The sequence below is a fragment of the Neophocaena asiaeorientalis genome, unplaced genomic scaffold (genome assembly GCF_003031525.2).
Source record: "Neophocaena asiaeorientalis asiaeorientalis breed wild unplaced genomic scaffold, Neophocaena_asiaeorientalis_V1.1 scaffold342, whole genome shotgun sequence".
NCBI classification, from domain to species: Eukaryota; Metazoa; Chordata; class Mammalia; order Artiodactyla; family Phocoenidae; genus Neophocaena; species Neophocaena asiaeorientalis.
In genome coordinates this window covers 824,061-848,746 of record NW_020174037.1, presented here as the reverse complement: position 1 = coordinate 848,746, position 24,686 = coordinate 824,061, and the positions used below count along the sequence as shown (strand labels likewise).

The following is a 24,686-nucleotide window of genomic DNA, read 5'->3' as shown; positions in this document are numbered from 1 at the left end:
CACACGCAGGAAATACAGCTGCCGTCGTGTCCCCGGCTTCCCCGGGGAGTGGGAGGGTGGGTCAGAAACGTGTTCCGGGCTTGTCCCCAGGTGGGCACCTCCATCCCTCTTTCGCCACCTCTGCTGTCACTCACTGGGGCTGGCCCTGGATCCTGTCTCCTCTGTCCCATAGGTGGAATGCAGCGAAAGCTGTCTGTGGCCTTGGCCTTTGTTGGGGGATCCAAGGTTGTCATTCTGGATGAGCCCACAGCCGGCGTGGACCCTTACTCCCGCAGGGGAATATGGGAACTGCTGCTGAAATATCGACACGGTAACTGATGTGTATTTACTCTGCCTTCTGGGCTGGGAGGCGGAGGGAGGGAGGGCGGGCCTCTGGAAGAGTATCTCATGGCTGTTCCTGCTAGAGCAACAGAATTGCTTTCAAGGAAAATGTGGAGCTGAGCTCTGAGCTCAGCCCTGGTGTGCAAGTGGGAGGCCTGGTTTCCAAGACCCTTCAAGTTTACACTTCATTCCCTAGGGGCCTGCAAGGAGAAGAGAAATGGGGATAAAGGGCATCCTCTGTGGGCCCCCAGGGCTCCCTCCAGCCTAGAACTTTCACATGTACAGTATAATTATGGTCTCCTATAGACTGAGATTCCCAAGAGCCGAGGCTGTGTTGTCCTTCATCTCTGTCCCCACGTGGGGCACTAAACTTGTGTGCTGACAGAGTGGATGAATGGATGGGAGAGGTGCAGTCAGCTTAGAGGGGTAGAAGGTACACAAGGTGGTACAGTATGAGGGGCACGGCTTTGGAGTCAGCTTAAGCTGGCCCGAGACCTTGGAAAAGTCATTTAACTTGCCTAAGCTTCTTTATCTATAATGGTGGGAGTGCCCACCTTACAGAGGATTAAGTTAAATGAGAATGCACCTAGACCACGTAGCACACTGCTGGCATGTAGCAAGTTCCCAAATAAACATTCCCGTCCTTCATTCTGTGAGGGTGCAGCAGCCGTCCTCAGAGCACTGCCATCCTGGCGGTCATGAGCACACAGGCCTCGGGGTCTTTCTCCCAGGCTTTCCCCTGCTCGTATTTCTGTAGTTCTGGCCACTGCGATGAGTGAGGACAGCAGGCCTCACCTGTGCCTCGTCCTTGTGTTTTTTCCCGGCAGGCCGCACCATTATTCTCTCCACACACCACATGGATGAAGCGGACATCCTGGGGGACAGGATTGCCATCATTTCCCATGGGAAGCTGTGCTGCGTGGGCTCCTCCCTGTTCCTGAAGAACCAGCTGGGGACAGGTTACTACCTGACCCTGGTCAAGAAGGATGTGGAGTCCTCCCTCAGCTCGTGCAGAAATAGCAGTAGCACTGTGTCGTACCTGAAAAAGGTGAGTTGCAGCCTCAGTGCTGGGCTGGTGCCGGGTCCGGGGAGTCGGGACTCATTGGCTGTGAGTGGCTTGTCCACATCTGCCCCATTCTGCCACCTTGACACCACCATCTCCCCGCTCTGTGTCCCTTTGGAGTCATGTCGTACCTCCTGCATGGAAATCTCTGGAGACTTCTGTTCCCATCGTGCTAGCTCTGTTGAATCCCATTTCCTTTTTCCTATGGAGACACAATGAGTGATGGAGAAGGCCCTTAGACGACTTAATTTTGTTGAAGAAGAAAGACTTACCAAGAGTTAAGAGCCTTAGCTGAAGAATGCCCTGCTGTGCCTGCTCATTACCTTTAAATCTTACTGACCTTAACTTTTAAACTACAAAACGGCAAATATATATTGAGCACCGATTTCACGCCAGACGCTCAGTCTGGCAGACTCTGGCCATAAAGGAAAATGATGATAATAGTTGCAGCATTGTTATCATTTGCAAACTTTTTTTTTTTTTAATCTATCATCTCAAAGTACAGAGCAACCCTGGGAAGAAGGTATTGCAATTATTATCCCAGATGAGAGAAGTGAGGCTTGTAGGGATTTAGTTCATTCAAGGTCGCCCAGCAAGTGAATAACAGAGGTGGGACCAGAGCCCAATAACCAGGTATATTTTCCCCTGTACTGCAGTACCTGCCTGAGATTTATTTGTGTGTGCAAACACTGGCACCCAAAACACTTACATCCCAACCTTGACCTCCTGCGCACTTATTTATCTTTTAACTAATGTCTTGTGAGTCAAAGTGCAGTCTGAGACAAGCAGCATCAGGATCACTTGGGAGCTCATTAGAAATGCGGAAACTTGGGCCCAACTCAGGCTTACTAAATTAGAATCTGCATTTTAACAAGGTCCTCTGGTGAGGAAACACAAATTAAAGCTTGAGAAGCACTGAGCTAGATAACCAGGCAGGTAAATCCCACGCCCAAGACGGTCGATGAGGGCCTGGTTAGGGCACTCACTGGCAGGCCACAGTTCTTTTGAGAGCTCTGCTTCCTGTGCATACAGCCCATGTGTCAGATCAGACAGTGGCCTCAGAAGCCAAGGCAGCCCAGTTGCATGCCTCCCAGGAGAAGCCCTTTGCTCCGTTTCTCACACGATAGAGCTTCTCGGAAGCCCCCAGGTGAAGGTGGTGGGGCTGCACCTTGCTCGGTCCCTGACCCATTCTTACCTCCTTCTTTGCCATCAGGAGGACAGTGTTTCTCAGAGCAGTTCTGATGCTGGCCTGGGCAGTGACCATGAAAGTGACACGCTGACCATCGGTAAGGACTCTGGGGTTTCTTATTCAGGTGGTGCCTGAGCTTCCCCCAGCTGGGCAGAGTGGAGGCAGAGGAGGAGAGGTGCAGAGGCTGGTGGCGCTGACTCAAGGTTTGCTGCTGGGCTGGGGCTGGGCGGCTGCGGGAGAGGGTGCAGCTTGGTGCGGATCGGCCTAACGCTTGCCGGGGAGCCTGGGGCTTGGTCTGGGAGCTGGCAGGGCAGTGTCCCAGAGCGCTGAGATGATTGGGCGTGGGGGATCCCTTAGGGGAGTGGGTCTGGCTGCACACTGGACACTGGAGACCAGGGATGTGGAGCTGAGTAGCCAAGCTGATAGTGGAGGGATTGGGGTTCAGTGCCTAGGGAGGGTGAGTGCCCAGGAGAGGAGCAGCCCGCTGGATTTCCCTCAGGAGGTGTGTATAGGAGGCCAGTGTCACCAATAACACATATGGAACAGAAGCCTTTACCCTGGCCATGTCTTCCCCATCCTAACAGCTGGCTGCTCTCAGGAACGCTCTGGCTCTCCTTCCATGCCCTGTTTGATTAACCCTCTATTGAGGGACATAGAAGGAGCCTCCTTTAAAAGGTTAGAGAAAGGTGAAGACTCTTTTACAGTTCCTTTAGTCAAGCTTTCCATTGAAGAATCCTAGCACTTAGGCAATAGCCACCAGGCTTTCCACCTCAGAAGGCCGGCCAGCCAGCCAGCCACCCACCATGCACTGAGGACCTACACTGTGCCTGGCTTTGGTGATACAAAGGTGAATAAGACCCAGCCCCCACCCCCAGGAACTCTCAGGCCAGAGATGAACACGTGGAATGACTTCAGTGTCTGGACCATGTGTGCTGTGTGGGCAAGCGGGCTCCTAAGGAGTAAGCAAGGGAGAAGGTGGAGAGCGGCCGGCCCCTAATGGGGGGCCTCGGAGTTGGCTGAGCCACGTCTGTTCTTTGGTCCCTACAGATGTCTCCGCGATCTCCAACCTCATCAGGAAGCATGTGGCCGAGGCCCGGCTGGTGGAAGACATTGGCCATGAGCTGACCTACGTGCTGCCCTATGAAGCCGCCAAAGAGGGAGCCTTTGTGGAACTCTTCCATGAGATTGATGACCGGCTCTCAGACCTGGGCATCTCCAGTTATGGAATCTCAGAGACTACCCTGGAAGAAGTAAGTTCAGTGGCTGGCTGTCAGAATAAAGCAGGGCCAACGATCCTGGCGCCAGACAGGCAGCCTGCGTGCCCACTGGGAATAGGATCACCATGGACCTAGGCATTGAGTGCTTAGGTCGTTGGCATCTGGGTTGTGTTGGTTCCAGTTAACCCTTTAAGGTTGTAGTGGGAGATACAGGAAAGAAGTATTAGGATTGCTCCCTGGTATGACTGTGTCATGACCACGCATCGGAAATGGCCAACATTTATGGAAAATCTACTTGTGCCATGTGCTAACCTTGGTGTGTTTTGTTTTTTTCAATCATTGTAACTTCATTTAATCCTCATAACAAGATGAGAAAGTTGACATTCAGGGACGCCAAGCAAGGATTCAGAATCAGGGGTTTTGGGCTTCAAAGCTCATACTCTATTACTGTGTAAGCAGTGCCTCTCTTTAGAGAGACCTCAAGGGCTGGAAGGGGTATAAGATTGTCTGGCCCAGTAGTCTCCAGGTTTGACTGGGCAGCAGAATCATATGAGAATATTATTGACAATAAAAATTCCAAGGCTCAGCTCCAGGGTCTTTGAATCAGAATTTCTGGAGGTAAGGCCTTAATGTCTGTGCTTTTATTGCATGCTTCCTGGGCAGCGTCTGGGCAGATCGGAGTTTGGGAATCATTGATCTAGTTCAGATTGTTTTCTGATGTTGGAATCCCTGCCATAACATTTCTAGTGATGGGAACCCCTCCCCTCTTGATATCCTGTCTCGGATAACCTATCACGGTGCTAGCCTACTCAAAGATTTGGGGCCATAGACTTGGAAGAAGCCACTTGGCTCATTCCCTGTAGGTTCAGAACAAATTCCTCCTTCCGCAGTGTCCTCATGTCATAGCTTTAATTTGAAAATGATTGTCTGGATTGATAGCTCTCACCATTGGGGAAATGTTCTCTGGTAAAAACGGCTTCTCTCCCAAGTGACTCTGACAAAGTGTTATCAATAAATGAGTCTTCTACGTTTTGTCTTTAGGGGCTAGCATACCATTCAGTCATGTAATAATCATGGCAGTTGCTCTCACAATGTGGTGCTTATGACACTCTCACTCACTCTTATTTTTCAGATATTTCTCAAAGTGGCTGAAGAGAGTGGGGTGGATGCTGAGACCTCAGGTAACGCTCCAGGGGGGCTGCACATTCTCTGGGCTGTGCCCCCTGTAGGCTGTCTTAGCTCACCAGGCTTGTGCCTTTCCCTTCAAATTGTTTTATGACATTCTTACTTTGAGTGTATAGATTTGTTACAGATTCAGAGTTTGTTTTGCTACAAATAAAGTGAAACATGGGGTTCCTTCCTTCTGCCTTCAGATGGCACCCTACCGGCAAGACGGAACAGACGGGTCTTCGGGGACAAGCAGAGCTGTCTTCGCCCATTTACTGAGGATGATGCTGTTGATCCAAATGATTCTGACATAGATCCAGGTCCGTTTGGGCAAGATCTTCATTCCGTTGCTAGAAAGTGAATTTCTCTCTTATGTTCTTCTCCGGTGTTATCTTTCGAGGTCCTTGAACCAGGATGACAGATGCCTGCAGGGTCCAAAGGGAAGAGAGAGAATGAGAAAAGCCACTTTCCCCTTTTCAGGGTTGTGTATACAGTCAAACCTGAAAGAGCCTGTCCTCACTACTTCCTTCACTGCACTGAGACCGCTCTTTCGAGATACACACACATCAAAAGATGGCCCCTCAATCCTCTGAATCCATTTCTTATCTTTTCTCGCGTTCATTAGGTGTTTAATTGTTGAATAAATGTTCTCTGAAAGGACGGAAGATTTTGAAAGAGCGAGGTGCATTTGCTTTTAGAGTTAAGTGGACCCTTAGACTTAGCTGTTTTGGATGAGTGTGTCCCTGCGTATTTGACTGGGATGGAGAAGCGGGAGGCAGGAAATGAAGCAACTATTGGTAAGAGGTCAAGCCACCGCAGTTAGAAATGGTTTGTTTAAGACAAGGATTTCTATAAAAATTTTTCGGAACAGAAACCTTCCTGACTCTCCCATGCCTGTGCCACGTGAGTGTGTGACTCTCATGTTCTCCCTAACTTCATACATCGTTAGCGCTTAGATCACTGGAATGTGTCCACCTTTTACCAAAAATATAATAAACGGGAGACAGATTGCTATTGTGTGTTCTCAAGTATGTCAGCCTACTTACATGGCCTGTTTTGTAGAATATTCTGTAAGAAATTGAGGATGACTTGATTCATCTGAATGGCTTGATGTAGCACCATTATGTGTGAACATCTCTCTTCAGGTGTCTCAAAGCACCTTCATTTTTCTGTGCTCATCAGATAAGAACCCAGGGACTGCTGCTGTCATACGTTTGGGGTCATCCCTTTTCCTTGGATGTGAATTTGTCACCAAGACCCTTTACTCCTTTACTTTTACCTTCAAACGCAAGCCTCCAAGGTGGTTGCTGAAGATGCTGGAGGGAGGAGCGTGGGGATGTCAAAAATGCCTGATATAATAGGTGACCTTCAGTGTTGGCTTTCTGCAGAATCCAGAGAAACAGACCTGCTTAGCGGGATGGACGGCAAAGGCTCCTACCAGGTGAAGGGCTGGAAACTCACACAGCAGCAGTTTGGGGCCCTTTTGTGGAAGAGGCTGCTGATTGCCAAACGGAGTCGGAAGGGATTCTTTGCTCAGGTGAGAAGTGCTGTTCCAGGCCAAGGATTCAGCCTTCCTTGATGGGCTGCAGGCTCCCTGACCAGTGAAGACAGGGTAGCATCATTGTTATAAGATGGACACTGGAGCCAGATGATCTGTATTTCAATCCCAGTTCTGCTTCTTGCACTCATGTATCTGTTGCAGGTTACTTTTCTGAGCCTCAGTGTCCTTATCTGTAAAATGGGGATAATAATAGTATCTATGACATAATTGTTATGAAGATTAAAATGAGTAAGTGATTAGAATGGACCTCACATTAGTAATTACCGTGTGTTAGTTTTATCGTAAAGGAGAGTATAACAAGGACAAAGTTTGGAAAAACTGGCTGGGCAAATTAAACTTTCATAACTTCAGAGATGATATGCCCAGATGCACTCAACATATGAACTTATGGGAAACTTTATTTTTCTCTAAGTTGATGTTTATCTGAAAACTGATAGAAAAGATAACCAGAGGTCAGACAAAAAAAAAAAGATAAACAGAGAAGACTCATTACACTCTTGCCTGCATGTCAGTGTTTGCACGCTAACTTGCTGGGTTAGGAGGGATGAAATTATTCTACTCTATAAAATCAAGAAGTATAAAGAAGTTACAGAGATTCTTCTCTACAGACTATGTGAGTAACGCACAGAATATGAGTTTGGAGCGCATAGACTTAGGTTTGAATTCTGGTTCTGCTACTTATTGTCTCTTTGGCCTTGGGCAAGTTACTTAGTCTCCCTGAGCCCCAGTTACCTTGTTTGTTGATTGGTGATAATGATATTACTACTTAGGATTGTAATGATAATTAAATGAGATAATGCTCATACAGTTTTTTCCCATGGAATTAATCACCTAGTGATTAATTTTCTGCATTGAAATACGAGAACATTAGAACCAGGGGCATCATTTGGATCTTTTTTTTTTTTTAACGGATAAATTTCTCAGGAATAAATGGAAGGAGCTTAGAGTTTGCTTATAAAGTATGTACAAGTCATTGTTTTCAGAGAAGGTACAGGTGTAAAGTTTAAAGTGGTTTAGTAAGGATTTAGATTAATCATGCTTTTTGAGGACATCGGGGGAAGAAATAGCTGCTGTTCCCTTTCCATGGAGACAGTGCTGTAGAGTGGTTTTATCAAAGTATGGGATCTGAATGGATCACCTAGTCTGTCTGCAGATTACGAATGAGAAGACTGAGGCCATAGGGGATGTGACTTTACATGGATACGCTTATAGTAGAGAGAGAACAAAACTGCAGGTCTTCTGGCTTCTGGTCCAGGCTTCAGCTCTCAGCTTTTGTCTGAGCTGAGCTCATGGCCAGTGTGGTCTTTCTCAGGTTTTCAGGGAGGAGAGGGACCTGGTGTTCTAAGTCACTCTGACATGTGACCACTGTTTACTCTGTGAAGTTCTCAGCTTGGTGCCCCTGTCAGGGGGCCACAGCCTCTGGCCTTGTGTTGCCAGCTTCCAGAAATGCCCCGGAGGGAAGAGGTTTAGATTTCAGTCTCCATTTCTTCCAACCTGCCAAGAATGCCTTGGTGGAGCTGCGCCCTGTGCACACTCGAGTGATGGCTGGTCGGAGAGGCTGGCTGGACTCACGGGGCCTTGCCCTGTGGCCTTCTTTCTAACCCTTGTCCTTCTCCTGCGATTTCTCTTCCCTCCTACCCCCTGGTTGTAGATTGTCCTGCCGGCTGTGTTTGTCTGCATCGCCCTGGTGTTCAGCTTGATCGTGCCACCCTTTGGCAAGTACCCCAGCCTGGAACTTCAGCCCTGGATGTACAACGAACAGTACACATTTGTCAGGTATGCGTTTGCCTTCTGCGCCCAAGGTGGGAGGAGACCTCAGGCCGACCAGGGTGTTTACTGTGCTGAGGGCCAAGGGGAGGGGGACTCAAGAGTTACACAGGGGCATGGATTTATCAGCTGTGGCTAGAGCCCTCACACAAACTCATGTTAGATGCAACAGACAGAGGTAAACAAAACCTGAACTAACAGGCCAGTCCTGTTACCGCATTTAAACTCCATTCCTCTTTATATGCTGTTGTGAGGAACATATGTGTTTTATGTAAGTAATCTCCCCTTGCAAAAAAATCTATGATTGAGCTATAATATATTTGGATTTTCATAGCTATGTCTTTATTCTGTAGTTGAACACATGGCTTCCATACACTCAGAGCATCGCACCTCCAGGTTCTTGTTTTCTGCATGATGCAATTCGTGTATTTATTATTTAGTCTTTTAGCTTATAGATAATAGCTAGCTAGTGTTTGTTTTTTAGACCAAAATGCCAGCTACTCTGTAACAATCCAATGCTTCAAACAAAAGGACAAAGGAATTTCTGCATCACGTTATACAGGAGTTTTCCTCAGTCCCATAGTATTTGTAGATCTTTTGATTGGGGAAGTGTGTCAGTGATGTCAAAGGGAAGCTTTAAAGAAGAAAAAAAAAAATATATATATATATATATATATATATATAATATAACATGTGACTCAGTCTCTTTTTGTCTAATCCCATGCTTCCTTCCTATTTAGTGAAGGTTTACTTTCTTCTTTCCTTTCCAAGCTGCTGACCTTGTATTGCCCGGGGCTGTGGAACACATGGGCTTGTTTTGTGTTTGTAACCTGTACTCATCATTGTTTGTGTTTTCCAGTTGTCCGTGCTAACTGATCTTTAATGAATTCATGTACTTCACATTAAAATATATACGTAAATGTGTGTATATATGTGGGTGGGTGTGTACACATGCGTGTGCACATCTCTATACATATAACTTACTTACACAAGCTCCACTTTGGTGTGCTGTATGTTACCTTGATACCAAATATACGGCCAGAGGCTGAGTTCCTTGTGGGTGGGTTCTGTGTTTTATTCATTTCTGTTTCAAGAGTTTGGCACACAGGAAGTACTTAATACAGTGTTTAATTAAAAAACAATCGCATTCCTCCTCCCGATTCACGGTTTTAATGAATGCTGAGCTGGCCGCCTCTCGTGTACCTACAGTAATGATGCCCCTGAGGATGTGAGCACGCAGGAACTCCTGAGCGCTCTCACCGGAGAGCCTGGCTTCGGGACCCGATGTATGGAAGGAAACCCAATCCCGTGAGTGCCACTTGAGCTGCGAGCCCCACCACGGCTGGCTTCTTGTGATTGTCACCTGCTTTGATCTCTACACTGCTTTTATCATTTGTATGCCACATGGTGACTACCATCATCTGCCCTTTGAAACATTTTTTATTTTAAAAAAGTTAATATAGAGATTTAATGAGACCACCTAGGAACAAACATAACAAGCTAGGAGAGTCTTCTAGCATCTTGCCAGGCAAATGACTATAGACATTTGTTTACTGCTTTAGAAATGAGTATTTAATTTAAATAGTACTTTATACTGATCCCTTTTCTCCAGCTCCTATACCTAAGTGCAGAGACAGGCTCCCATTATGTATAATTTGCAGTTTTGTTTATCAGCTTCTTCACTCTAAAAGCCTGAAAAGATGGCATCGTTTTTATAAAAATGGACATTTTCTTCTTTCAGAGTTGTGTATTTTTATCACATTCTCCTTCAAAGTCCTTTAAAAAAAAGTAGGCAGTGTATAAATAAATTCAGTGAAATACCCATACGACTCTAAGTGTATATGGGAGGAAGGCATGGCCAGAGATCTTTGTGAGTAAAGACAGTGAAGAGAGGTGAGGTGCTTCTGAGAGAACCCAGGGATGGTAGAGGCAGGTTCAAGTTTCCAGGCTCAGGTAGGTTGTTAACCACAGACTGAGGAATTATGGAGAGTGTGGGAAGGTGTGGAAAGATTGGAGAAGGCCTAACTTGAATTCCAGGTTTTGAAGGGAAGATAGTGAGCCTGCAGGAGACAGACCAGTGAGCACACCACCTGTGTGTGCAAGGTTTCAGAACAGATTGCTAAATGGATAGCCATTATGTACTTGTCAGCTCTTATCAATTGAGTACTTACTGAACATTTGTTAGTACTTAATACTTGCTAAGTGATCAATCCCGACAGTATCAGTTCCTAAAAAACAAGGTGACCAAGGTGGAGACGGTCAGAGATTTCACAGGACTCTTGATGAGATTCCACTTGGAAGTTCTCTGTAGGCGAGAGAGGAGAGTGAGATGCGGTAATAACACAGGTAGGTGGACTCATCATATGCCAGCTCAACAGTGTGGACTCATAGATGGACGCCAGCCAAGGAAGGATCTGTAGGAGCCAGGCCTGCATTGAGAGGTGCAGGCCTGACCTCACAGGCTCGCAGCCTGGGGGCAGAGCACCCACTGACGTGTACTGGGGTCCGTCTGATGTAAGGGGAGACTTCTAGGTTTTTCAGAAAGTAGTGGAACTGATCTCAGCCAGTGATCTTGTGAAGGTTTTAGAGCGTGAGCTTCAGGACGGCACCATCTTAGTCTGACTTTTCCATTTAGTCCAGGTGCTTTAAAGAGAGAACTAGAGGGCAATCCACAAAACTGTTCATTTGATAGAAGAATCATCTAAAGACTGTGGCTCTGCTTCAAACTGTAGAGTTTTGAAAGGGAAGGGATGTTAGAAATGCCTTGTTGAAATGGAAGGGATGTTAGAAATGCCTTGTTGAAATGTGACTTATTGAGACAAGTCATTTCATACTTTTGTTTCACTAGTGGAGAAAATAGGCAAGTGACTTACTGATGGTATCACAGTAATTCAGAGCTCAAGTCAGACGTAAAGGCCTGTCTTTAGTTATCTGGGATGCTTGCAAACAGCCTAGCTCTTCATGTACCAACAACTCTGACCCCTACGAACTGTGCCCCTCCCAGTTCTCTACTCGTTTTGAAACATAAAGTGCGTCCTGACACTCTCCACCAGGTTTCAGCACGTTGAGCATAAAATGCAGATTCCTTGCAGGTCTGTGTCCTGTGGCTCCGCCTCCCTCTCCTCCTCAGCTCCCATCACTCTCCCTCGCAGGTCATCACATTCCAGCCCCACTGCCTTCCTGTTGTTCCTTAAACGTAGAACACTCAGGACCTTTTCACCTGTGCTCTGTTGCTTCTGCTTGTAATATTTTTCCCCTGAATCCCTGCCTAGCTTGTTCGCTCCCAACATTTAGGTTTTGGCTGAAGTATATGACCTCTTCACATGGCCCTTTCTCACCAGTTACTCTGCCTCTATTTTGCTTCACTTCTGGCTATCTAAGATCATATGGTTTAATTGTTTGTTCTCGAACTCTTTCCTGGGAATACAACCTCCATGAAGGTTGTATTTGTCTTTGTCTTCTCACCCCAAATTCTCAAATAGGCAGGACAGTGTCTGGCACATAAGAGATGCTCAGTGAATGTCTGTTGAGTGAACACATGGGTGAGTGATTGAATGCTGGTGATTGGATTGACTTGAGTTCAGTATATGAGCATTTAGGCCCTCTTTGTGTTCCATCATCCTACACTGTAAATGAGTCTGCAGCTTACAAGCCTATGGCAGCAGGGAGGGGGGCATCAAATAACCAAAAGGTGAGGGGATACATGCATGTTTGCAGTTGTCATTGATTGGTCCTGTGCTCTGAGGCAACAGGAGAGGCCAGGCCCTCTTGGGTGATCCTACCTTTGACGTCCCTTTGCAGAGACATGCCCTGCTCGGTGGGGGAGGAGGAATGGACCACCAGCCCCGTCCCCCAGACCATCACGGAGCTCTTCCGAAACGGGAACTGGACGATGGAGAACCCCTCCCCTGCCTGCCAGTGTAGCAGCGACAGAATCAAGAAGATGCTGCCCGTGTGTCCCCTGGGGGCTGGGGGGCTGCCTCCTCCACAAGTGAGTCACTTTCAGGGTGTGACCGTTCAGGTGGGGTGCAGGGTGGGCTTGGGGAGAAGGAATGGGTGACCTGCCGTGTCAGGAGGGTCTCTTTCAGTCTTGATTCTTGTCATAGGGAAAAGCATGTGAGTTTTGAGAGGAGGGGCCTTGGAGCACATTGTTCCTGTATCTGAGGGAGCTTAGCCTGCTTCTCTCTTTTTAAGTCAGCCTAGTTTCCTTACTGGTTCGAGGTCCAACCAGAATACAACACTCTGGATCAGTGAGCTGTGGAAGGCACAGTGTGGACTCTCCCCCAGTGGTGGTGTCACAGGACAGACTGTGACAAGCCCAGCTTCATCTCTGCCTCTGCCACAGATGAGCTGGTGACCTTGGACAGGTCACGCTGAGTCCCTGGGCCTGTTTCCTCACTGCTGAATTAGGGAGGCTCACCCATAAAACTTCTGTGGGTCTTACAACTCTGACATCCTCTAAAACTCTGAGTGTGGGAAACAGTTCTGAGCCATTTTTTCTGAGAATGAGTTCAGGAAGAGGCTTGCTTTTGATGTCTCTCTGCTGGCTTATCAGCATCCAGGTTGCAGGGTGAGGAGAAGGAATTTCAGATGGTGTTGAAAACTTAAAGCAGTCCTTCCTGATTGCGTTTCTTTAAAATAAGAGCTCTTCTCTTCATCAGTATAACTCCAATGAACAAAAGAATTCGCTAGGCATAGTCAACGGTACTGCTCCCTGAAAACCTTTTGTAACCATAAAGAATGATACTTCACGGTTTATTCTGATACTTCATAGTTGTTCAGAATAATTTGCTGGGGCTCTCCTTGGCTTGCCATAATGGCCCTGCTGAGAGCAGAGTGGACCAGACCTTGGTGGCTGGCTGATGGCAGAGCCTGGGCCCTGTGGGCAGAGTCTGGTCACACTGTGGTACATGTTTGAGGGACATGTGTCATTGTTGTCCTTGATTTGTTTTCTGTTCCAATTCTGGTCCATAAAGACACATGCACTTGGTTTTTCTGTGATAACAGAGAAAACAGAATACTGCGGACATCCTTCAGAACCTGACGGGAAGAAACATTTCGGATTATCTGGTGAAGACATATGTGCAGATCATAGCCAAAAGGTCATTATTTACTAAACTTGGCGCCTGCTTAATCATTACTGATCAGAGGAAGTAAAAGCCAAAAAAAATAGTAGATTGAGTAGTGGGGGGAACATCCCATTTTGACCTGATGTTGTCTTTTGGAAGTTTAGGATATTCTTTCAAACTAGAAAAGATGATGGGAAGTATTATGAACATTCAGCTTCAAGACTGAGGTTGCATGGTTCCAGGATGAAAATAAATCTGGATTCAAATTCTAACTGCTGCTTATTAGCACTTTTGACCACGGGCAGCCAGTTATCCTATTAAAGCCTTAGGTTGTATAAAATGTGATAATAATGTTGCTCTTATTAGTTTGTCATGAGGATTCAATGAAACGATACATGTGAAGTACCTCTCATGGATGGAATGAAGGATAATACACGGCATTATAAGGAGAGCCCTGGCCCAACTTAACGGCCTGTCTTGGCTGTGGAGCCTTGCAAGAGCCATATAGCTTCCTGGGGCCTGGGATGGGAATCATCCCTTTGTCCAACATATCCGTGCCACAAATGCTACCTGCACACGCCCTCTTGGTTATCAGATTGACTGTCACTGTATTACAGTACTTGTGTTCATGTAACCCTTATTTTACATAATAGTGGCCCTATTGACCTTCCGAGAAATTAACAGGAGACATAGGAAAAAACATAGTATATGTAGGGGTTGGTATTATCCATGGTTTCAGGCATCCGCTGGGGGTCTTGGAATGTATCCCCTCCAGATAAAGGGGGACTGCTGTATTTAGCTGATGCTCAGAAAATGTTTGTTCTAGCTTCCTTCCTATCAGCTTGGTTAGTTGGGCCCCTAAGTTAGGAGTTCTAGTGACTTTTAATGACAAGGGTATTCTTGAATGACAGTTACTGTGAGTTTTCAAGAAAGAGGCCTAACCTCTCCATCTGTCATCCATAATTGACCTATTATTTTGAATTTTAAAAAGTTTCTAGTTTGATCACCTCTGTTGGTTTTTAAGTTGTTTTAAATATAAGGCATGACCTTCATATAAATCATAAGGTTTTAATATGGGGAGAAGAAAAGATGCTGATTAGGACTTCTTTCCATTGGCAAGACCCTACAGCAGCAGCCCGACCGCAGGGTTATTTCTGTCCCTTTTTGTATCCTCAAGTAGATATTTACTCCTTTCGCATCATCAGGAATATGTTTCTTTGGACTGATTTCTGGTTTGTCTTTGGCCTTCTGCAGCTTAAAGAACAAGATTTGGGTGAATGAGTTTAGGTAAGTTGACCTCTCTGTGCCTTCTTTTCATTTTCCTTGACTCCTAAAGTTCAGGAGGATGAATTTGATGCAGTTTTCTTGGATCCCGGGAAGATGTTAGTTTAGGGATTGTTTTTCCGTTAGCATTTCTGCTCAGTGCCCAGCTGCCACTTCAGAGGCCTTTGGAATATTTGGCACACTGATGTCCTTGAGGAGATTTTAGAAGTTCCTTGTGGGTCTCTAGGGACTGGACAGGAAGCACAGTGTTTTGAGGGAAAACCTATGCTAGTTAAACTTACCAAATCAAATTCCTAGGCGTCCTAGTGACTCAAGGACAATTTTTCAGGTCATTGGAATAACCAAGGAGGTCTTAGATGAAATAAGAGGCATCAAAACCGTCTATATTCATTGTATTTCAACTCATTTATCCCTCTGAGTTTTTTTTTTTGCGGTACGCGGGCCTCTCACTGTTGTGGCCACTCCCGTTGCGGAGCACGGGCTCCAGACGCGCAGGCTCACGGGCTTAGCCACTCCACGGCATGTGGGATCTTCCCGGACGGGGGCACGAACCCGCGTCCCCTGCATCGGCAGGCGGACTCTCAACCGCTGCGCCACCAGGGAAGCCCCTTCTGAGTTTTTTTTTAAATAACAATGTTTCTATTAGAAAATAAAACCAGAGTCCCATCAGGATAGCAAGAATCATTCTCTCCTCTGCTGCAGTCAGGCTGTCTCCGACCCACCCTCCACCTCCACCTCCACCCCTGCCCATAGCCCTCTAAGTTTTGGAGGAGCAGATGGGACTGGGGAAGAAAAGAAGGAAGGATCCTTGAAGTCCATCAGTTCTCATGAGAAATGAGACACCTTACATGGCTGCCTCAAAACTTGGCTTTGTGCCTGCCTCTCATCTTCCTTCTTTGCCTTTTCTCCAAGAGCCAGGACTTACTGAGTACCTGAGCAGGGCGGAATCAGGACCTTTTGTGGTCCTGCTATGGGAGAGCCATGGCCTGTCTCTAAACCCTTTCAGGCCTCTCTGGTCAGTGTCTTCACTGCTCATCCTGACTTCCCATCTGCTTGCCTGGAGACCCAAGTTCAGGCCTGAGCCACCAGGGGTAGGAGGAGCATCTGTGAGATGAATGAGCATTCTTTCCTCAGCATCTCAGATGTCTCACGCTATGTATAATCAGACCCAGGTCCCTCCCGCTTGGGCAGGAGACAGGAGAGTTAAGAGATTACCAGAGTCCATTAGAGGAGGCCAAGGTGGAACTTTCTCTGAGTCTTACTTGGGTCCTACTTTGAACAGGCAGTTCATCTAAACGAAGCATCACATACTTCGGTGGCGTCTGCTGCTGAATGTTATTGGACCCCACACCGCCTGTGTTTTAATATCAGGCTGTTCTTTTAGGTACGGTGGATTTTCCCTGGGTGCCAGTAATTCTCACACACTTCCTCCGAGTGAAGCAGTTAATGATGCCATCAAGCAAATGAAGAAACACTTGAAGGTGGCCAAGGTACAGTATCCATCCCAAGACATGTCAGAGAGAAAATGAGTTGCTAGTACATGGGAGTAGTTGGCAGGTAGATGATCACCTTGCAGCTTATTGTGTGTGTGTGTGTGTGTGTGTGTGTGTGTGTGTGAGTAGGTAGAAGCTCATTTTGTGTGTGTGTGTGTGTGTGTGTGTGTGTGTGTGTGTGTGTGTGTGAGTGTGAAGTTAAAACCAGTATAATCTAGTTCAGAGTGTATAGCCTTTGAAATTATAGAGATCTGGGTTTGAATCTGGTTTCTAAACTTTCCATTTAGTGATCTTGGGCCAGCCAAGACTGAGCTACTCAGTATGTTATTTACTACCTGAAAGTGCAGAGCAAAAACAAATGCAGAGATTTTAAATCGCTCAATAACTTAAGCATAGCCAGTGGATAAATAAACTGGGCATCAAACATACTTTTCTGAAACAATATCTGGTTAGACAGGAAATGAATCATTTTCTTTAGCACCTAATAAGCATTCACTTCATTTATCTGTATCTCAAGTTGCCTCTAGGGTCACAGACGGCAGGGATTGTCTTAGAGTCTGAATCTCTGCCCTTGAGGCACAGACCCCATGTCTGATACATCTGCATATTGAGTGTAGTTCTGGGTCTTAGGAGGATGTCAGGGGAGCACGGTGAAGAATCCTCAGCCAGGCATCTACATCTTGGGACTTTGAGTCACAGGGTTTCCCTCTGGTTCCTTTAAGACCTGTGGCTCATGGCAACAGTGCTGCTTTAGAAATCTGGTCCCTTGTTTCTCAGGAGCCAGTTACTCAGTGGCTTCAAGGTTCATTTCAATGAACAACGCAGTGGCAGTGTTGCCCTTCCCAAGGTTGTCCTGTTGTGCACAGACCCCAGACTTCCTGTTGCCCTCCCCTGTGAACCATCCCACTGAGGCAGCTTTCTGTCATTCACAGGACAGTTCTGCAGATCGATTTCTCAGCAGCTTGGGAAGGTTCATGACAGGACTGGACACGAAAAATAACGTCAAGGTAAAGCCTTTGTTCCAATAGCTTTTTTTTTGTATTTTTTTGGCCGCTCATTGGTGCTTGAGGGATCTTAGTTACCCAGCCAGGGATTGACCCCGGTCCCAGGGCAGTGATAGCACCGAGTCCTAACCACTGGACCAGGGAATTCCCTCCAATAGCTTTTTGATCAACAATAATCCCTATGTTCCCCCGAAGTACTTTCAGCTCATGATAACATCGATTCATGACAGAAATATCTCTTAATTTTACAATATGATGATGAAGAGAACTTGCTTTGCCACCATTCACACCAGGGGAACCATTATGAACCTGACCGAGTTACTTAACCTATTTAAGCCTCAGTTTCCTAATCTATAAAATGCAGGCAGTAATCGTGGCTACCTCAAAGCTATGGTGAGGGTTAAATGAGTTAAAGATAGCACAGTGCCTGGCCACACGGTCAGTGCTGAGCACACCCTGGCTGCTGTTACCTCTTCGCCGTGTTCTTGATCATGTTTTGTCTCGTGGTATGACTGGAATTTCTGGAGTGCACATGCATGTTTTGTGTGTGTGCACCTACCTCCGGGAGCAGGGTTTGGGAGCAGTACCTTACACCTGGTGTGTTTTATTTCAGGTGTGGTTCAACAACAAGGGCTGGCACGCCATCAGCTCTTTCTTGAATGTCATCAACAATGCTATTCTCCGGGCCAACCTGCAGAAGGGAGAGAACCCTAGCAAGTATGGGATTACTGCCTTCAATCACCCCCTGAACCTCACCAAGCAGCAGCTCTCGGAAGTGGCTCTGTAAGTATCACTGTGTCTGAATCGGGAGAGGGAGAGGGTGTTTGGGGGAATCATGGAGCAGGGGAAGGAAGTACGAAACTGGTTGTAGAGTAACAGCTGGGGAAACAGGTTCATTATGGTGTGTTTGGGTTGGTCCAGGCTCTGAACAGAAAACGATCAGTTTGTGAATTGGCTGGGCAGGGATTAAATTGCCGAAGACACACGACTCTGAGATATTAAAGCCATTGTTACATTTAGTGAATTCACATAAAGTAAGTTAAATTGTTAATATAATCCTAAAATATTTTAACTCACCCTTAACACAGTGTTTAATAAAAAAATCAGTTTCGTTTGTTTTGAAATCACTATTTTTAAACTTGGCGAAACATGCTTTTGTCGGCTTGTGTTTAATTCCTTAAGTGTGTGTGTGTGTGCGTGTGTGTGTGTGTGAGTGTGAAGTTAAAACCAGTATAATCTAGTTCAGAGTGTATAGCCTTTGAAATCATAGAGATCTGGGTTTGAATCTGGTTTCTAAACTTTCCAGAGGTATGGTATTAAGTGAGGCAATTCATGTAAATTGCCAAGTCCGGCCTTCAACACATGGTTGATATTCAACACACGTTAGGTTCCTTTTCTGTATGTGGAGCGTGGCACAGTTATGACTTCTGCTTCACTCATATAGAATATCAATATATGTCACTACGATCTTTATACCAAGCTTATATAACATTTATGCAGAGAAATAGTTGGTATTATACCCCATTTAATGGACTTATAAGACTATTCTTATAATAAGGATCTGATGGAATTTTTGTACGTGTTAGGTTGATATGCCACAAGCTTTTTTTGTCAAACTTATTTACAGCCAGAAATTGTTGTTTGAATAGTTGCACACTAATATTTCTCCTTTATTAAGTTTTCAAGCTACACTACTCCCTTATGTGTGAAAATTTACAACTTGTTGCTCATAGAAGGTCAAGAATAGTGGAACAAAGTGAATGCCGTTAGGCCACTCTTAGACTTCCTTTAATACTTTCATTTTGGCAGTAGACCCTTTTGACCTCAGTAGAATCAGTTTTGCATCTGAATTATCGAGTTCTGTTTTTTTTTTCTTGAAAATAATCATCTTTAACCCTGAATAAAATATATGTGGTGAAGAGATTTTTTTTCCCTGGGCTATGCTTCAAATATTTGTGTGTGTATGTGTCCCTGATTGAGTCCTCAGCTGCACTGTCTGTCTTTTTCAGGATGACCACATCAGTGGACGTCCTTGTGTCCATCTGTGTCATCTTTGCGATGTCCTTCGTCCCAGCCAGCTTTGTCGTGTTCCTGATCCAGGAGCGGGTCAGCAAAGCAAAGCACCTGCAGTTCATCAGTGGAGTGAAGCCTGTCATCTACTGGCTCTCCAATTTTGTCTGGGACATGGTAAGGATGCCGGTCTGCTGCTGCTATATAAACCTCCATGAGGGCTCTGGATTGGATGGATGAAAGAGCTCCTGGCCATCAGCAGGAGATGTTCTAGCTAGTCCAAAGATGAACAAAAGAGGAAAAGGCAGGCACAGTTGTACACTTTCATGTGACCAAACACAGCCTTAAGCCCAGGGCTGATCTCACACCAGAGGAAATCTGTCCACATGGACTGCAATTCATACCACCACCACCTCATTCCCTAAGTGACAACTTTTCAAAGAAACTGAGGTGGAAGGCTTAGTCAAAACTCAAAGCCAGTGCCTCTAACTTGTCTGATAGAGCTTTAACCTCCAGAGTCAGGGTGTGCTTTGTCTTACTAGGAACTCAGTCTGTCATTTGAAAACTTTACATGTTTTACTGGAAGCTTATCCATCCATTGCATGCCAGCTGTAATATATTGCTTCTATTTGGACCAATATGGAGGACTTCAAAGAACTCTGAAGTTCTACTTTTTATAAAGTAGAGTTGAAATGTATCTCCCTGTGAGGTCCATTAATTTGTAGGCCACACAGATGAAACTTAATTCTTCTCCCACTGGACAGCCCCTCAGATATTTGAAGACACCTGTCATTTATCCTAAGTCTTCCCCAGATAAGATGATATATGAGAACATACTTTGTAATCTCTAAATCCCTGTACAAATGTAAGTAATGATGATGATGTCTGTGTTGATTATAGCAAGCCTCTCAGACTTGTCATTGTTCTGACCTGATTGCCTCTTTGTGGCCACGCTCCATATTGTTAATGAGCCATTTGAAAAGCAAAGCCCAGAATTAACATTATATTCAGGCTGTGGTCTGAATGTTTATGAGTCTAGAGGGAGCTGATCTTTATCCCATATTCCTATTACTCAGCCCAAGGGTATTTCATCTTGGAAGCAACACTGTCTTGTTGGCAACTTGGCAGTGAACTGTTTCACAGGTATTTTTTATGGGGTCTCTTTCACTGTATACTAATGCAATTGACTTTTTTGAACCTTTATATTTATATATGAATCTAAAACTTGATATATATATATGTCAAACTTTATATATAGCTTTGTATATAAATATAAAGGTTGTTAAAAACATATATAAAATTTTATATTAATCCCTGTTAAACTGAATTTTATGTAGTGTCCATTTGTTTTCGTTTTATCTTGATCCAGTAATTGCTTTATTGAGTGAGCACATACATACTGACTGCTCACTACGTGTCTGACTCTGCCAGGCATTGCAGATTCAGAGATGAAAAGATCAAGTGCCTGACTCAGGAATACCCCTTATCTTCCTGTGTATTATCTGTTCCTCACTGCTTTAGAACCTCTGAAATTTGCTATAAGCATGTCTTCATCTAGGTTGTTTGAAAAGCACATTTGTGTAGGATGGGACTGAGATGGAGAGCCCTGTGGTCTGAAGCTACAAATACTTCTAACAGCTGACAAGCCCACTACCACCTCCCTGCCTCTGCTCTGCTCTGCCAGCTATGAATTCCCGTAACTCTCCTGTGGTCAAGTCTTTATTTCTGCATTTTAATGCTTGAGACACTGTCAGGACAGACTTTAAAATTAGTCTCAGTGTGATGAAACAGTTCTGAAATTCATGTTATGAGTGCTTACCTCATAAATAGATCACAAGTGAGCTTGAACTTGGGCAGACTATAATACAGCATTAATGATGAAACAGACACAGTCGTCTTTGGGAAGAATAACGGCAGCTTACTTGCTACCTGTGAAATTGAAATTACTCTGACTGGGAACCCATCGTTCAGTAAGTTTACTGAGCGTGGCACCTTGGCTTATCTGTTGGAAAGACAGAAAGGACGTGCAGTTTATAAAATCAGCCAGGGGTAAAATGCTTGTCAACACGTATCGTCCAGTATTTTGATTAATAGTTCTTGTGGCTTCATTAATTCAAAGTTCTTCTTCAATACGTTTATCTGCCCTTTCTTGTCTGATGATGATGAAGACTTGAGACGTGTTGTATCTTTGACTTAGGGGTGACCTTGATTTCCTCGTTTCACTTTTAGTGCAACTATGTGGTCCCTGCCACGCTGGTCATCATCATCTTCATCTGCTTCCAGCAGAAGTCCTATGTGTCCTCCACCAACCTGCCTGTGCTAGCCCTTCTACTGTTGCTGTATGGGTAAGGCACCTCTGGATGGGGCATATGGTATCAGATGTCAGGGAGAAGGCAGGGGACACCCAGTGGACATGTGTTTTTGTGCCTCACCAGGTGGTCCATCACACCTCTCATGTACCCAGCCTCCTTCGTGTTCAAGATCCCCAGCACAGCCTACGTGGTCCTCACCAGCGTGAACCTCTTCATCGGCATCAATGGCAGCGTGGCCACTTTTGTGCTGGAGCTCTTCACCAACAATGTGAGTTCTGCAGAAAGAGATGCTGGGATGAGCATAGTGTTTAGTCATGATCTTATTCTGCCTGCCTGCGGTGTTGACACCATGGACCACTCTGTCCTTTTGCAGTCTGTCTGTCTTTCCAGGGTTTGCATACCAGCTCTCGCTTACCCTTTTCCTTATATGTCTCTGATCACATTTTTCTGTTTCCTTTGACAAGTTCTTGTATACTCCTTTCTGTTTAAATGTTGCTTTCCCCAGTATTCAGTTCTCTGGCATCTTGTTTCCCACTTCAGATGCCCTCTCTGGGTGATGGCATTCGTGCTGGGAGATTTCACCACCACCTCTCAGTGCCTCGTGTTGTTCTCTCTCACATCCATGCGTACCTTTAGCCCCGACTCTCCTTTTGAACTCTATTCTCATGTTCTCTCTTGCCCAGTGGATGGCTCCATTTAGATTAACTGAATGACACCCCAGACTGGCCATGTCCTAAATCATCTTCCCCTCAGAACCCAGTATTTCTCTTGCCATTCCTGTCATGCTGGATGGCATTACCATCCATCCAGTCACCCCAGCTGGGGCAATATTAGAGCCATTTTATACGCTTTGCTTTTGCTTATTTCCCACATTCAGTTGGTTACCTTGCCAGTTCCTCCCATTACAGATCTCTTAAACAAGGTTCCTTGTCCATTCTTGTTGTCATTGCCTTCATCCAGACATCTTAACTTAGCCCACAAAGCCTTTCAGAGGTGTACAACCCTTCCTTGACAGTTCCCACCACACTCTTTCCCAAGACATGGTAAGCTTTGACTGAGTGGTCCCTTCAACCCTCCATACTCCTGTAGGCCTGGTTCAAGATCCCCAGCACAGCCGACATGGTCTTTATTCGCGTGAACCTCTTCATGGGCGTCCATGGCAGTGTGGCACTTTGGCGCTGGAGCTCTTCACCAACAATGTGAGATACTACCCGATTCTGTGACTCCTCTGTCACAGAATCGGGTAGTATCTCACTAACCCTTCATGACTGAGTTTGAATGTGAAGCTTTCCTTACCTACCTTATGGGAGGGGCTCTCTCTTCCTTGTGCTCCCAAAGCCCACACAGTTCATGCCTCCAGTACAGCACATCCAAGTATGTAGTAATTTCCTGTTTCCATGTTTCTTTTCCTTGGAGTAGAGACTAGACTGTTTCTTATTAATCTCTGCGTCTCCTGTGCCCTGCCACAGTGCATCCAGCACATAGCAACTTACTCAGTTGTTGGTTATTTGGCCACTGCTGGATTGATGTATTCGAGAAAAATTTTTTAAACTCCAACAAAACCCTGAAACTGAAGTATTGACCCAGACATGAGCAATTTGCTTTCAAAATGCTAAGCAAATATTTTATGATGGATTAGCTTCTGATTAAATATAATCATGTTTCTAAATTTTGCTTATATTTCTCCCATACTCATAGCATTATTTCAGATTTTCTAAAGAGCAAACTTTTATTACATTATATATCATCCTCTATGGCTACTGCTATTTATTGGTATCTGAATTCAAAGATTCAGTTTGACCTCAGGGAATCAAATTTCTTTTTCACTTCCATATTTTAGACTTTGGTAAATTTTTAGCCTGAATCACGAAAGACAGTCTCTCTCTGTCTTATTTTTTTAGAAGCTGAATAACATCAATGATATCCTGAAGTCGGTGTTCTTGATCTTCCCACATTTTTGCCTGGGACGGGGGCTCATTGACATGGTGAAAAACCAGGCAATGGCTGATGCCTTGGAAAGGTTTGGTGAGTGACAGTAGTGGCTGTAGGATGTTTTAATAGAGATGGCAGTCTGCATGGGCCTTGGTACTTTGGCCTTTGTTTTGGAAAGAGGGTGGTGACTGGGCACAGGACTTCACTGATAGGGCTCATGTCAGTACAGCTGGTTGTGGCATGGGTCATGTGACACAACCATTTGTCTGAAAGATGAGACAGTAATTTTGTAGGTGAGGAAAATATTGGCTTAAGCTTGGACCCAGTGCCTGATACCACTGGTGGGGTTTGCCAGAGTCATTGGAAAAGTCAGACCACAGCTTTGAGAATTAGATACAGGCCAGAGAATCAGAAGGAAAGATGCAAACTTTGGCTCTATTGGGAAAATCATGGAGCTGCAGATGGGGTCATATATTACCTTTTACACAGTCTATAAAAAGGTAATTTACTGCAGCTCTTTCTACATTTAGAGTCTTTAAATTTATTTCTCCTGTGGCCTATTCTTTATTGACTGGCTCATATAGTTAGATGGGCCATGTTATTTAATGGGCATAGAAGAGGGACTTGTTTTAAACTTGGAGGTACAAGGAGATATATAAGGATTTTAAGGGATATTTACATAAAACCAGATGAGTTGAGTCACCAGGTTACATTATATGCTATTGAAAGGGGCATCTTTTAAACGTGCTTTCTAATCTTTCTTAGTGAAGCTTATAATTTGTTAAAATACTGACCCTAAAAATTACCCTGGATTGTTTGCCTTTTTACAAAGGATTTTTGGCATGTCTCATTAAAATGGAAACATTAGGGACTTCCCTGGTGGTGCAGTGGTTAAGAATCTGCCTGCCAGTGCAGGGGACATGGGTTCGATCCCTGGTCCAGGAAGATCCCACATGCTGTGGGGCAACTAAGCCTGGGCACCACAACTACTGAGCCTGCGCTCCAGAGCCCATGAGCCACAACTACTGAGCCTGCGTGCTGCAACTACTGAAGTCCACGCGCCTGGAGCACACGCTCCGCAATGAGAAGCCACCGCAATGAGAAGCCCGTGCACTGCAACAAAGAGTAGCCCCCGCTCGCCGCAACTAGAGATAGCCTGTGCACAGCAATGAAGACCCAACGCAGCCAAAAATAATAATAATAAATAAATCTTAAAAAAAAAATGGAAACATTAGATTTCTTAGATGAAGTTACAGTTCAAATACATGTTATCTCTGAAATTCTGATTGATACTGTT

General features: G+C 45.3%; 1 protein-coding gene across 3 annotated transcripts in view; it reads left to right on the top strand.

Moving 5' to 3' along the window:
• Positions 1-24,686, top strand: part of ABCA1 (ATP binding cassette subfamily A member 1) — a 129,542-nt gene that overhangs the window by 96,009 nt on the left and 8,847 nt on the right. For all 3 annotated transcript variants that reach the window (XM_024753651.1, XM_024753648.1, XM_024753650.1), the window contains exons 22-40: positions 173-310; positions 1,149-1,369; positions 2,598-2,670; positions 3,621-3,823; positions 4,923-4,971; positions 5,164-5,277; positions 6,346-6,494; positions 8,170-8,294; positions 9,495-9,593; positions 12,087-12,276; positions 13,293-13,387; positions 14,609-14,641; positions 16,023-16,128; positions 17,064-17,138; positions 17,749-17,918; positions 19,145-19,322; positions 21,375-21,490; positions 21,581-21,725; positions 23,359-23,482. In XM_024753651.1, the coding sequence (XP_024609419.1) occupies positions 173-310; positions 1,149-1,369; positions 2,598-2,670; positions 3,621-3,823; positions 4,923-4,971; positions 5,164-5,277; positions 6,346-6,494; positions 8,170-8,294; positions 9,495-9,593; positions 12,087-12,276; positions 13,293-13,387; positions 14,609-14,641; positions 16,023-16,128; positions 17,064-17,138; positions 17,749-17,918; positions 19,145-19,322; positions 21,375-21,490; positions 21,581-21,725; positions 23,359-23,482 (2,403 nt within the window). The remainder of the gene's footprint in view (positions 1-172; positions 311-1,148; positions 1,370-2,597; positions 2,671-3,620; positions 3,824-4,922; positions 4,972-5,163; positions 5,278-6,345; positions 6,495-8,169; positions 8,295-9,494; positions 9,594-12,086; positions 12,277-13,292; positions 13,388-14,608; positions 14,642-16,022; positions 16,129-17,063; positions 17,139-17,748; positions 17,919-19,144; positions 19,323-21,374; positions 21,491-21,580; positions 21,726-23,358; positions 23,483-24,686) is intronic.